Here is a 14,314-nt window from a genome sequence, read left to right as displayed (position 1 = left end):
GTGTGTGTGCGTGTGCATGCGTGGGTACTGGGTACCCTGGAGCTGGAAATTGTGAGCTGCCTGACAAGGGTCCTGGAAACTGAACTTGGGTCTTCTGCAAGAGCAGCAAGTGCCGTCTCTTTAGCTCCTTATAGACTTTCTTGGCTGCAAGAATAGTTGTTAATTTTTATAAAATGATTTTCATTAATTTTTATACAGATCATTAAGAAATACATTAAAATTTGTAAACTATCTCGAGGAAATGAAGAGCAGTAAGAACATATTGTATGACCACACCTATGAGGTAGAAAGTCGAGGAAAGTAACAACCTCAGCCAATAGTCAACAGCTGTTGAATAAAAATGAAATGTAGTGAATTAACCAGCAAGCCACTCTTTGCATCTTAGAAATGACACAAATCATATTTCATTGGCTTTTCCCTGTATGTACTGATTGTCATACTAAGTTGAAATATGTATAGGACATTTATTTAAATAATATCTTAAACAAGGAAACAGGAATACAGAGTTATTGACTTTTCTAATGCTACCCTAGAACTCATGGTTTGCACCTCAAATGTTAATGATAGCTTATTTGCCTTCTTCTTATTTGTTCGGCTCACAACTTGACTTCTTTATGCAACCATTAGTTATTTATAGTCTTAACTTTCCTATGTGGTTTTGTGTAGACTTAGATAATTTCTTTCTCACTGAATTCTAGGAAATTGAATTAAGCATGGATTAACATTAAATTCTGTACCTAGGACTTAGTAAAACATTTTCATATTGAAACAGTAAGATATTCTTTCAATTGTTTTAAGATATCACCTCAAAAGTCCTAGAAAATTATACTGCCAGACTTGTGAGATGGTTCAACAGGTAAAGGTAATTACCACCAAATCTGAGGACCTGAGTTTGACCCACATGGTGGAAGGAGAGTGCTCAATCCTCTAAATTGTTCTCCACACATGTCCATGCATGTGTGAGTATGTACATGCATACACTAAACAAACAGAAATAACTACAATAAAAACTAACTATACTGCAGTGCTTTAAGACAGGCAGGCTGTGTTAAAAGAATTCAAAAGAAGTAACAATTAAATAAATGTACATATATCCAAATTCTATAAAAATGTTCAGTCTTCTGTGAATTTTGCAAAGAATACTTTTTCATGTTTATACAATTTACTAAAGCTGTATAGATCTGTTGTAAATGTCAAAGTGGAAAAAAAGTTAATTGGAAATTTAAAAAATTAAATGAGATTTGAGTCCCTTTATAACACAATAGTTTAGTGTGTATGTGTGTGTGTATGTGTGTGAGAGAGAGAGAGACAGAGACACAGACACACACACACACACACACACACACACACACACACACACAGAGAGAGAGAGAGAGAGAGAGAGAAAGAGAGAGAGAGAGAGAGAGAGAGAGAGAGAGAGTTAATATTTAAGAGCTTGTGCTGACAGCACATTTCCTAGCACACTTTGAGGAACTAAATGACTATCCTTGCCATGGGAGGCCGGAGTCATGAAAAGGCTTTGGGTAACCTAGGTGACCTCATCTCTGCCAATTTTTCAACTTGAAGACAGATTAAGAAGTAACTGTAAGACATAAGATCACACTTTTATCTGAGAAAAGAAAGAGGTGTATTGTCTAAATAACTGCTTCTTTCAATTTATTTACTTCGCTTATATATAGGACAGGTGGAAAGAGAAATAATTCTGCAGACTTTACGCCAACACATCGCATGAACTGGAAACTAGAGGTCTGTTGACAATAAGAGGTGCCCCTGTTTCCCCACAACTGCAACCCAGTTTGGAATTTACTCTTCGGTTTGTGCATTTTTAAGTCCCCATTTGAAATATGGGGGATGACTGTAGTATGAAGAATGGAGGATCTCATATCAGGAGTTTTTTTTTTATTGATGTTAATAAAACATAATTGGGTCTGTGTGAAACTTGTCACAAGAAGGTGACATTTTTGTAGAAATGAGACTTAAAGCGAAAATGGTTCTGCTTAAGCAGTTCTGGATGTATTTGTCAGTCGCCTACCTGAAACTTTGTGGAACTCCTGTAGTGTCTCTGCAGCTCATCTGAATCTACCTGTAATACATTTATATTTTGATTAGATTCAGCAAATTTTATTCATTAATCTTTATTTATTTTTTATTTTTTGTTTTTTTCGAGACAGGGTCTCTACTTTCGAGACAGTAGCCTTGGCTGTCCTGGACTCACTTTGTAGACAGGCTGGCCTCGAACTCACAGCGATCTACCTGCCTCTGCCTCCCGAGTGCTAGGATTAAAGGCGTGTGCCACCACGCCCGGCTTAGTCTTTACTTTTTAATAGTTAACAGTTCTTTCCCTCTTCTGGTTTCCTTTAAGCTTAGCCTACAATTATGCTCTAGCCTTTTACATTTTAAAAATGCATAGCTGTCCATGGTGCTTTTTTCCTTTTTATTAATTTCACATATTTTTTATTTTTAGTTACAATTTTACATAGTGTATTTTGACCATATACTTTTCTCTCCCCCAGTTCCTCCCCGATCCGTCTCTCTTCCCTACACATCCAACTTCATGTCTTCCCCAGAAAAGAAAACCAAGAAACCAAAAGCAAAACATGAAAATCCAAACAAACATGTAAAAACCAGTAAGACAAAACCAACCAAGGCAAATCAAAAGTGCACGCACGAACACCAGACCTGGCATCTGTTTTGCTTCCTTTTTTTGTTACTGTACTCCTGTTTAACAAGGAGTTGCAGAAGAGTCAGCAGATTGAGTAACTGCGTTCTCTCCTCATATTCATCCATAGCCTACAGGAGTTTGGTCAAGCCGGTCATGGTGGCGCATACCTGTAATCTCAGGACTTGGGAAAGCAGAAGCAGACAGATCTCTGTGAGTTCGAGGCCAGCCTGGTCTACAAAGCAACTCTAGGGCAGCCAAGGCTACACAGAGAAACCTTGTCTCGAAAAACAAAAACTATGAGTTTGGTCATAATTTCTCTCCCTACTTCTTTCGTAGCAATGAAACTTACAGTGAAAAGGCCACGCAGGAGTCCTCCCACACTTAGCATTTGTGTTATGGAATTTAGGATATTTTGAAATGATACATACATTTCTTGTGTCTTTTTAAATTTTTATTTATCATTGTGTACATAGTTGTAAGATGTGTGTGTGTGTGTGTGTGTGTGTGTGTGTGTGTGTGTGTATGTGTGTAGAGTATAGGACAACTTTGTGGGGTCAGTTTTCTCTTTCCATCTTTACTTGGGTTTGAGGGTCAAATTGGGAACACCAGGCTTGTGCAACAATTAAGATAAAAGGCTTAAGTGACAGCACATGCTGGCAGGGATGTGGAGAAAGGGGATCACTCCTCCATTGTTCGTAGGACTGCAAACTTGTATAACCGCTTTGAAAATCTTTCTGCACCTTTCTCAGAAAATTGGGTATAGTTCTACCACAAGACCCAGCTATACCATTCCTGGGCATGTACCTGAAAGATGCAACAAGGACATTTGCTCAACTATGCTCATAGCAGCTTTATTCACAATAGCTAGAATCTGGAAACAATCCAGATGTCCCTCAACCTAAGAATGGATAAAGAAACTGTGGTACATTTACACAATAGAATATTACTCAGCTACTAAAAACAAGGAAATCTTGAAATTTGCAGGCAAATGGATAGAACTAGAAAGGGTCCTCCCGAGTGAGGTGACCCAGACCCCGAAAGACAAGCATGGTACATACTCACTTATAAGTGGATATTAGCCCAACAAAATGTCCTCTAAGAGACTCTACCCAGCTGGGGAAGAGGGCAGATGCTGGGACTTTGGGCGGAATGCTGAGAGTGGTATAGAAAAGTCAGAGAATGGAATGTCCCAGAGGGGTCAGGAGCCCCACAAGGAGACCATCAAGGCTGGTGGACTCAGGCAGGCCTGCACAAATGTTGCACCAACCAAGGATAATACATGCAGTGAACCTAGATCCCTTTGTTTAGATATAGCCAATGGACAACCTCTTACATGAACTCTGGTGCCCTCGATTTGATCATATCCCTTTGGTGGGGAGGCACACAGGCACACGGAGGACGGGGAAGCGGGCTATCCTAATATGAACTGAGGAGGGCCCCTTCTGTCAGAGGTCTAGGGGAGGGGAATAGGGTAGAAGAGGGAAGGAGGGTGGGAACCAGAAGATACAAGTGAGGGAATAACAATTAGAATGTAATATGAATAAATTATAATAAATGTTTTAAGTATATTTTGTTAATTTATTCATATTACATCTCAATCATTATCCCATCCCTTGTATCCTCCCATTCCTTCCCCCCTCCCATTTTCCCCTTACTCCCTTCCCTTATGACTGTGACTGAGGGGGACCTTTTCCCCCTGTATATGCTCATAGGATATATCAAGTCTCTTCTTGGTAGCCTGCTATCCTTAATAAATTTTTAAAAAAGAAAAAAAAAAAGAAAAGAAAAGAAAGAAGGAAGACTTTATCTTTCAAGGAAGCAAAAATGTCATTCTTGGCTTACTTGCTTGAGTTGCTTAAGTTCCAGCATTTTGGTGTCTTTTCTTTGGGTTGGTGGGGCATTGGTTGGCCATTTAAAATGCAGTAAACCTCAATATTTTGTTATATTCTCTTCTCATTATATTTGTTTCTTAAAAATCTCACCAGAGAATTGTAGTTATTAATTACACAATGATGTGCAGTGGTGTCCCCGACATGAGTGGAGCTCCCCCTTATCCATTACACAATGGCAGGCAGTGGTCTCCCTAAATTAGAGTGCTTAATCCCTAGTTATGTCAAATTTTGTGACTCTGCATCACTGCACACATCGAGGCCACCAGAGTCCACGTGGGAGGCTGTCCGTTGGCTATGTCTGAACAGGGGTCTAGCTTCTCTGCATGTATTGTCCTTGGTTGGCGCAACAGTTGTACATTTTGACCTGTCTTGTCCTTCTTTATCTCACAGTTCCTCAAATGTGTCAGTTCCTCACTTGAACACCGTGGCTGGGGCTGTTCCAGGAGCCCAGAGCTAGTTGCCTGTATTGCAAAAGTAGGCGAGTGTAGAAGTATCGACTATCCCTCAGGACTGGATGACTATATTAACACGATATAGGAGGGGAGTAAGGGGAAAATGGGAGGGAGGGAAGAATGGGAGGATACAAGGGAGGGGATAACCATTGAGATGTAACAAGAATAAATTAATAATAAAAAAATTAAAATAAAAAAAGAAGTTCACCCTATTTCTTCTGCTTGTTTCTTCTTCATGCCTGAGCTCTGTAAAAAAAAAAATGCTAGGCCGACATTTTTGACCTTTGTTTTCTCAAGTTTCTGACAGTGTTTAACCTCAGTAGTGTTCCATACGTGTACGACAAGGTACCAAGGGAGTAGGAAGGGGTTTTAATATTAACATTGGTAGCCAAAGAATCAATTCTAACATTCTAGCAATTCTAGCACATATATGTTCTGGTTACATGTAGGAAGAAATGTCTGCTAAACTCACAATTGATTTAAGTATTAGAACTTGGGCGTACAGAAGAAGTATCATTGTCTAACAATGCTATTTATGATCTAATCACCCATGTTATTTAATATGGAAGTTGTTAATTGTCTCCAAATATTGTTTAAGATCAGTTAGCTGGAGCTGGGTAGATGGCCTGTTTGGTAAAACGCCTGCCACACAAGTCTGAAAACCTGAGTTTGGTGGTCACCTTAGCATGTTCAGTGCTATGTGTGGCTGTGGGTAGAGTCGGGCAAAGCCCTAAAGCTCAGTGGCTAGCCGTTATGGCCAAATCCATGATTTTCTTGTTTAGGGACAGACTCTGTCTAACAAAAAAAAGGTGGAAAGAAATGGAGGAAAGATACCTGATATTAACCGCTGGCCTTCATATACATGTACATAAACACACAACCGACAGGCAGACAGATAGACACACAGATGCACATATATAGACACACACATACCTGTGCACACACACAGCTACCACAGTATACACATATAAACATTCACACATGTGCACACACATGCACACACAGATATATACAGATGGATACGTACACACACACACACACACACACACACACACACACACACACACACACACACAGACGCATATGCACCACTTCACTTTCTCCTAATTTGCCAGTCAGCTCAGTTCCTAGTTCCTCTCCTCTTCTTATGGTAATACATTTTACCCACATAAACATGGTAAACTTTACAGAAATATGTTGAAATATATGCAAAATATGTTAATTTAGCGATTTGTACTATGAAAAAAAATGGATTACTGAACCACAGGTAGACACAGTCAGGTTGCATTGATAGTCTTATACATTTTGTGCCAAGAAAGCTTGAGTAAAATCTGTCAGCTTCACCAAAGCTCTGATGCAGACAGACAGACAGGCAGACAGGCACAACACAAGTGCCATGCTGCTAAGTTAAAATATTGCGTTCTCCCATAAGCCAGGGAGGTTCTTCCCCACTGCCCCCCCCCACCCCACATTTACACCTTTCCTTTCAGAGTCTATGATTCTGTGATTGAATAAATGTAAACACAACTAAAAATTCTTGATTAAAGGAAAGTGGCATTTAGCAGTTTTTAAATCCCTGTTCTTTTGAGCACTAAATAAATTTGGCACCATTAGCCTTATGAGGATCAGTCTGTTTACCAGTGACAATTAGGCACTTACTTTTAAAATGTCACCCTATTTAATTCCTTCTCTCTTTTGAGCCTGCTTATTATGCAGATGGCATTTCTTCAGGGGAGGCTTACTTTAGGAATGGTATGCTAATTACACCTAAACCTTGTCCTAACAGTCTTACAGGATGCTCCTCTCAGGTGTTAGTATGTTTACTCACTGTTTACCTCCTCTGATCAACAATTCTTCAGTTTTATACAGACCAGAGAGGAGCATTTAGAAAAGGATGTCATGTGAGACTACAATTAAAGAATTACACAAAGAAAGAAAATCCTTTACAATACATCCACTCCCACAAGCATGTCTTGAATAATTTTGAATTCCAAGGTTAGATAGGAAAATGGATAGAACACTATTCCGACGTTTCAGGGACTTACTGTCAGGTGAGGAACATAGCTAAATCAACAGGAAGGAAATGGCAAATGTGTGGATGTTTATTCATTGAATAAAGACAGCTAAAGAGACAGGAAGGAAATGGTAAATGTGTGGATGTTTATTCATTGAATAAAGACAGCTAAAGAGACAGGAAGGAAATGGTAAATATGTTCATGTTTATTCATTGAATTCATGGGACAATTTACTTCTATCAACTATTTCTTGAGGAATGTGTACATATCGTCTTATTTAATCTTTATCATTGATTTATAAAATAACTATTTTCTCTTTAAGAGAGAGAATTTATTTAGTTTCTTCCAATAATACCATCAGTAAATCTTAGTAGTGGAATTTGACTCTGGTTTGTTTGTTTCTAGAGTGTTATAGTTAACCTATGTTTTATTTACCAAAATTAAATAAAAGAAATATCATCAAAGTATCTCGAGTTCAAAGAGATGAGTAATTTTTTTCAGCTCATCTTTATAAATAGTAATTGTGATGGGTGAGGGCAACAGAGGACTTAATAGATACGCTTGTTAGTTGGCACTAAACGTTTCCACAGAACCTTTGTGACTGGTGATTTTATCAATCAAAAATTGTAGCTGTGTCTCGTACCCTGCATCCAGTGCTAGGCCTGTGAGCTTTCTCAGCAATAAAAGGCACATTCTCCATGACTAACTACCTGAGCTTGATCCCCCAAATCCACTTGGTGGAAGGATAGGACCAACTCATGCAAGCTGCCCTCTTACCTTCACACATATACCAAGGCACCCATTTGCACACACCTGCACACAGTCATAGGCACACATTAAATGAGTGTGTAAATAAAATTATATGCACCACCAACTTGATTTCTTCTGCATATAAGATAATTTTTATAATGAGACGGTTTTTTTGGTGTTTGGACCTTTATGTAGTGCCATTTTCAGATGACTTCATTAATAAATATTGTAGAACACATGTAGACCTTCCTGGTTTCTCTCATTGTGGCTGTTTGCACCTTGATGTTTTTCTTAAAAGACTTCCAAAATTAATATTGCCATGTTCCAGCCCTGGTGAAACATGTATTAACTAAATATAATATATGTGTAGGTGTGTTTACCTAGTACATGTAGGCATTTAACTATTTGTGGAGTAGATGAATGAACACGTCTGTGGTAAACTTAAAGAGAGCATATAGATGAATGTAGTGAGACCTTCACACTGGGAACTCAGTGTACATAGACTTTATACTAAATGTAATCAACTTTCAAAGGTTAAAACCACCTACTCTAAATTAAAGGAAGCATTAAACTTCTTTTGAGCAAACAAAGCAATTAGTTGCTGCTCTGTATTTGTAGCTCATGGTAATGCATTTTAAATAGAGCCCACTGAGTGTATTTTTATTGATTGTTTTTCATGGTTTTAACACTCTATTGTGTGCAAAGATCTCCTAGGAAATTGAAAATAAAAGTCTCCTTTTAGTGATTTTGTCATTTTCCAATTGTCAAACACTGATTTTGTGCATCTACTGGAGGCTGAAATTAGTGGTGTTCTTTTTTGTTGTTGTTGTTTGGTTGTTATTGTTTTGTTGTTGTTGTTTTGGTGTTGTTTACTTCTCATTGGTATACCATCATCATCATTCATGCAGCTGCCAGTGAGCTTTGGGGTTGGAGTTTGAGTGAACTTACATTCCTGTAATCTGCACTGGGAATATTATGAATAGTTACTTGTTACTGTTTCAGATATCATAGTCTTTAGGATTTTTTCAATGCAAAAATTAAAATATAGAGCACATGTCCCAGAAAACAAAATTAAAAAATAAGAATTAATACATTTACTTCTTTCATATTTTGAAAACTTATGAGTTTCTCAAGAACCAAAAAATATTCAGGATTAAAGGACCTTATTTTCTTATTCAATAATATGTATGAATGACTCTGAGTTGTTATTCATCACAGCAATTGACTCTTCATACTCTGATCTTGGAGAGCACATTTTATGCAGTCCTTCTAGGTACTTGTGACAAGGGAGTCACAGGGTAATCTGTGGGAATCCCTTTCTGCTGCCTAACTCAGAAGGGTTGTAAAAGTTGATACTTAACACTTAGGTACATGATTGTGAAAATACATTTTTTCCCTCTGGTTTTGGTTTTGAGTTTCAAGACAGGGTTTCTTTGTGTAGCCTTGGCTGTCCTGGATTCACTTTGTCGACCAGTTTGGGCTTGAACTCAGAGAGATCCACCTGCCTCTGCCTCTCAGAGTGCTGGAATTGCTGGCTTGTGGCACCACCCTGGCCTGTGTGTGTGTGTGTGTTTTTTCATTACATTGAATATGATATTCCAAAACAGGGAATAAATTTAGGAGAATACACCTTCTCACAGGTCAGAATTTTGGCTTTCAAGGAATGCCAGTGCACTTGATCATAAGAAATGAGAAGTGATGAATTTGGAAAAGAAAATGAAAAAGAAATAGATTAGAAGATATTCATTCCAAAATAAGACCATCACGGGCTGATGATTTGCTCATGGCTAAGCATTTAGTTTCTTCCCTGGGGCTGGACTCCTGAAGGAGATCACACAGCCTCTCAGTGTCTTACACGGCTTTTCACTAGCATAATTTGCAAAGGTAGAAATCTCTGCCATACAGTGTATTAGTTACATGCTATTGAACACTAGAAATATAAATTAACTATGGTTGGTATTTTTGAATTATAATATTGCTTAATTGTAAAATTTGAGTATACGTATGGTTAGTAGCCACCCATATGGGTAGTACAGTGAAGTTACAGTTATTAAAAGGGTGAGGCATGACCACATTCATTCTGTGTATTGTCTACTATTGGTCCCATAAACATTGTGTATGATTTTCCTTGCTATTCTTACCTCATCTCATCTTGTTCTGCATTCATCACTTCCTCTTTTTACTTATTAAATTTAGACTTTCATAGTATTAATAATCTTTAAATTCTGTGGATCCTAGCAGCACTTCAACTCTTCTATCTCGATTTCTTCTATTTTCCCCTCAATTGTTTTAATACTAATTTCTATTCTTACAACACTTTCACCCCATCTCTAGCCTCATCTTAGCATATACTACAGTACCCTTCTCTCACTATCTTCTGATAGTTATTGAAGATAAAGAGGTAGTTGTTTTAAGTCAGATGTTAGGACATTTGCATAATGGGACCATTTGCACTTGTGGTTGCTTCAGTAACTATTCTACACTCACAGTTATAGGGCACTGTACCAGGTGCTTTAAGCAAATGGGTCTAATTTAGATACTAGACCACATTCTTAGTGCACTGGAGATGAACATTACTCCAAATATATCACAGTTCAGTCTCATTTGGACATGGAAACATATCACCTGGAAGAAAACATCTAGTAAAAATCTAATCAATAAAATAACTCCAGATTCACACATCCTAATCTTGAAGCATACATATTATAAACAAAGGAATAATTATGAATCTTATAAAAGTAACTCTAAAGAAGAGGATTTCCATGAAAAAGAATTAGACAAAACTTCATGCAAAAAAACAAAACATAAAACTGTTCAATTAAATAAAAAAAGAAAATGAGCTAAACAGAATTCTCAACAGAGTATTAAATGGCTAAGAAACACTTAAAGAAATGTTCAACTTACTTAGTCATCAGAGAAATGCAAATCAAAATGACTCTGAGATTTCATCACACACCCATCAGAATGGCTAAGATCCAAAACGGGACTTGCTATTGGGACTCCAGGTGAGAGAACTATGGGAGAATGGGGAGATAGAAGGACCCAGATAGTCCTGGAACCCTACAAGAAGACCATCAGGGCTGGCAGATCTGAATCGGGTGGTCCTGTACCAACTGCTGTACCAACAATTGCATGCAGCAAACCTAGACCTCCTATTCAGATCTAGCCGATGGACAGTGCATTCCCCACAGTTGTGTGGAGAGCATGGACTGACTCTGACATGAACTCTGGTGACCCATATATGACCATTTTCCTTTGGAGAAGAGGCCTGATGGCACTCAAAGGAAGGGTAAACAGGCTACCAGGATGAGACCTGATAGGCTGTGATCATATGGTGGGGGAGGAGGTCCCCTTCTGTCACAAGCCTAAGGGAGGGGAATAGGGTGAAGGAGGGAAGGAGGGGGGGAATGGGAAGATACAAGTGAGGGGATAACAATGGAGATGTAATCTGAATACATTATTTAAATAAAAAATCAAAGAAAACAAATTCATAAATTAATTGTAAGAGGCTAAAAGGAAACAGGTGAAAAATCAGGACATCAATATAGGATATGAAAGAAGAACTCAGTAAAGAGAAATTGTGAAAAAAAATTTAGAAATGGAAAGTTCATTTAGTCATTTAGAAACCCAGAAGAAAGCTTTACCAATAGAATGGATCAGGTAGAAGACAGAGTTATTGGGAGAGATGACAGGATAGATGAATTAGAATATTCAGACATTGATTAAAACTCTATCCACAGAGAGTCAAACATTACATGAAACAGTCTTGCAAATTTAGTTTTTTGGAGTCCATTTAGACATTGTTCAGTTATCAATTTCTTTATCCAAATCCCACTTACAATAACTTCTCCTTCTCTTATGAATTGGAGTCTTGGCTGGATCAATAATATATCACCAAGGTAGATGATGTCACATATGATGTCAGTAATAATCCAGTAGTGCTTATTGTACGGTGTCTGGTATGGAAAGACAAGGCGCACAGGTAGCAGCCAACAGTTCCAGTTATAGGCAACGGTGACAAGCAGGAGCCACAGCAGGTAGACCCGATCTGGCAAAACAGAACCGAAGTCATCCCGACAGCATCACACAAGCATTCTAGAAAGTTTCTTTCTGAGTTTGATCAAACTGAGGCGCTATCAGCGTATGTGTGTGTGTGTGTGTGTGTGTGTGTGTGTGTGTGTGTGTGTGTGTATGGTTGCACATGTGTGTATATGTGTAGTATGTTTGTGTGTGCATATGGGCATGTGAATGCACAAAAATGTGTATGTTGGTCTGTAAAGAATAGAAGCTGACACCGGGTAGTGTCTCCTGCTATTTTTCACCATATTTTTGTTTTTTGAGATGTGGTTTCTCAATTCACCTACTGGCTAGACTGGCTAGGTAGCAAGGCTTAGGGATCCATCTATGACCTTCCGCTAAGTTGCTGGGTGTATACATGCACTACCAAGACTAGTTTCTACATGGGTGTTGGAATCCAGATTCAGGTTTGCCTGCTTGAATGGTAGGTTCTCTGTAGACCGAGACATCTCCCCAACCTTGATACTTTGCAGATGAGCAGTTTTAAGTAAGCACTTCTATTAAAAATTCAACACATTCTGTCTTGAGTAGAAGGTACTATGCAGCACAAAAGGAAACAAAATGATAGTATCACTTTTCCCAAAAGTACACAGTGTTCTTTTTGTCTTTTCGCTAGATTGAGTCTATTCCAGGCCATAACTTCACTGTTTGGATTCAGGATAATGAAATTCTGGAAAATTTAGATGTCATTGCCAAGGTCTTTCAGAAGCAAAGGATCTTTGGTCCCTAGTAGTTAAGGTCTGCCCATGGCAAGTGGGAGAAAGGCTTTGCCCAGCAAGAAGAGAGTTGGTTTTGAAGGATAGGAGAGAGAGCCAGTTTCTTGATTCAAACAGTATCCTTTCACATGCTGCTTTCACTTGTCTCTGGGAAGATTTAAGATTGAATCTGTTTGATTAGAGTAATTAACTTAGTGAAGTCATGGAAGAAGGCTATATATATGTATGTGGGTATACTGTACTATACAATATTTATAAGTAATGTATATAATCTATAAATTATTTAATATATAGCAAACATTTTACATTATGTTAATATATAATTATATTTTATTATATACATTATATATTAAGATATAATTAACATTATGCTACTAGGATGTTAATGTATAATTGATACATAGTTATATAAAACTAACATATATGATTATGTATATATGTGTAATGTATACACATAAATACATATATACACACATATACATACATACATATCTCTGTGAGCACATGTGTGTGTGTATGTGTGTGTGCGTGTGTATGTGTGTGTGTGTGTGTGTGTCTACATCTACATATTGCCAAGTTCCTTTAGACTTTCTTTTCAAAGGTTATTTGGGTCAGGAAAAGTCCTAGACTGGGATTTAAAACAGGCAGGAGTAGGAGTATTTTATCTCTTATTTTCAATAAAGAAAGGAAAGAAAACTTTTTCAGATAACAGTGTTTAAGTTATAGATCACGGTGTGGAAAAACTGAAGTTGTCTCCATACATCTGGTCAAAGGGGTTCTGGTAACTGCTGGCAGTCCTACTGGGCTTCCGTTTGATGGTACCTGTGTATGAGTCTATGCTTGTAGGAAGTCTCAGTCTTCGTAAGTACTCTTTTGCAGGTACTCTCTGCAGTTTGCATGGCAATGTGCTATGGTGGTGTGCGTTTAGCTTAGAATTGTTCTCTTGTGTTGGGGATGCATCTGTAGACTTCACTTTATAGGAAAAAAAAAGAAGAAATATTTTTAGTAGGTTAACATAAGTTAGCTTGCTGAACAAAACATTTGGTTTTGATGAAATTAGAATGTTTGAAAATCTTTCCCTCTTCACAAAGGCAAGCAAAGCAAAACATTCCTATTTAAATTAATGACATCTATTTTTCTGTATTACAAAACACCATGTTGTACTCCATAAGTATATGCAAAGATGAAATAGAACAGTGGTGTGTGTAAAAACACTGAACAAAAATAATTAAAACACTGAAAATTGGAAAATAGCATTTTAAAATTCTCAGAGCATCACAGATCAAATGTCTATGCTCCCACAAGGTTTGCTTTAAAGGTACAACTTCTTTCATACATATACTTTGAGTTTTGGGTAAACAAAGTTCAAAACATTTATCAAACTATGATTTATTTCAATTTTATCTTTTAAAACATTAGCAACCATATAATGTATTATGTTTGGAAAACACAGTTTCTACTCTATCCCATTTCATCATAATTTGAAATGAAGCTGTTGTTAAGTCATCATTTTTCTTCTTTCTCTCCTTAAATACTCAACAAGTATCAATCATAATATGTATTGTTTTGTGATCTATTGTTCTTATTATTTTTCACACCCATATTTCTATAATTTAAAAATGTTGATAATTGTCCCCCCTTTATGTGATCCTTTTCTCCATTAATTATTCTTATATTTTTGTAATAGTTATTTTTATAATATGGGTATTGTTTAATATTAATAATAGAACCAATAGCAGGCATTGCTGGT

At 37.4% G+C, this 14,314-nt stretch overlaps 1 protein-coding gene across 1 annotated transcript in view; it reads right to left on the bottom strand.

Annotated features, from left to right (window-relative positions):
• CNGB3 (cyclic nucleotide gated channel subunit beta 3) overlaps positions 1-14,314 on the bottom strand; it is a gene marked incomplete at its 5' end in the record, with an annotated part of 167,854 nt that overhangs the window by 79,444 nt on the left and 74,096 nt on the right. Inside the window, 3 exons of the mRNA XM_084771690.1 lie at positions 2,033-2,083; positions 11,611-11,819; positions 13,387-13,536. Coding sequence (XP_084627816.1) covers positions 2,033-2,083; positions 11,611-11,819; positions 13,387-13,536 — 410 coding nt within the window. The remainder of the gene's footprint in view (positions 1-2,032; positions 2,084-11,610; positions 11,820-13,386; positions 13,537-14,314) is intronic.

The sequence above is a fragment of the Acomys minous genome (genome assembly GCF_964271855.1).
Source record: "Acomys minous genome assembly, chromosome: 1".
NCBI classification, from domain to species: Eukaryota; Metazoa; Chordata; class Mammalia; order Rodentia; family Muridae; genus Acomys; species Acomys minous.
Note: the sequence above shows the minus strand (reverse complement) of the source record. Positions and strands in the feature narration are given on the sequence as shown.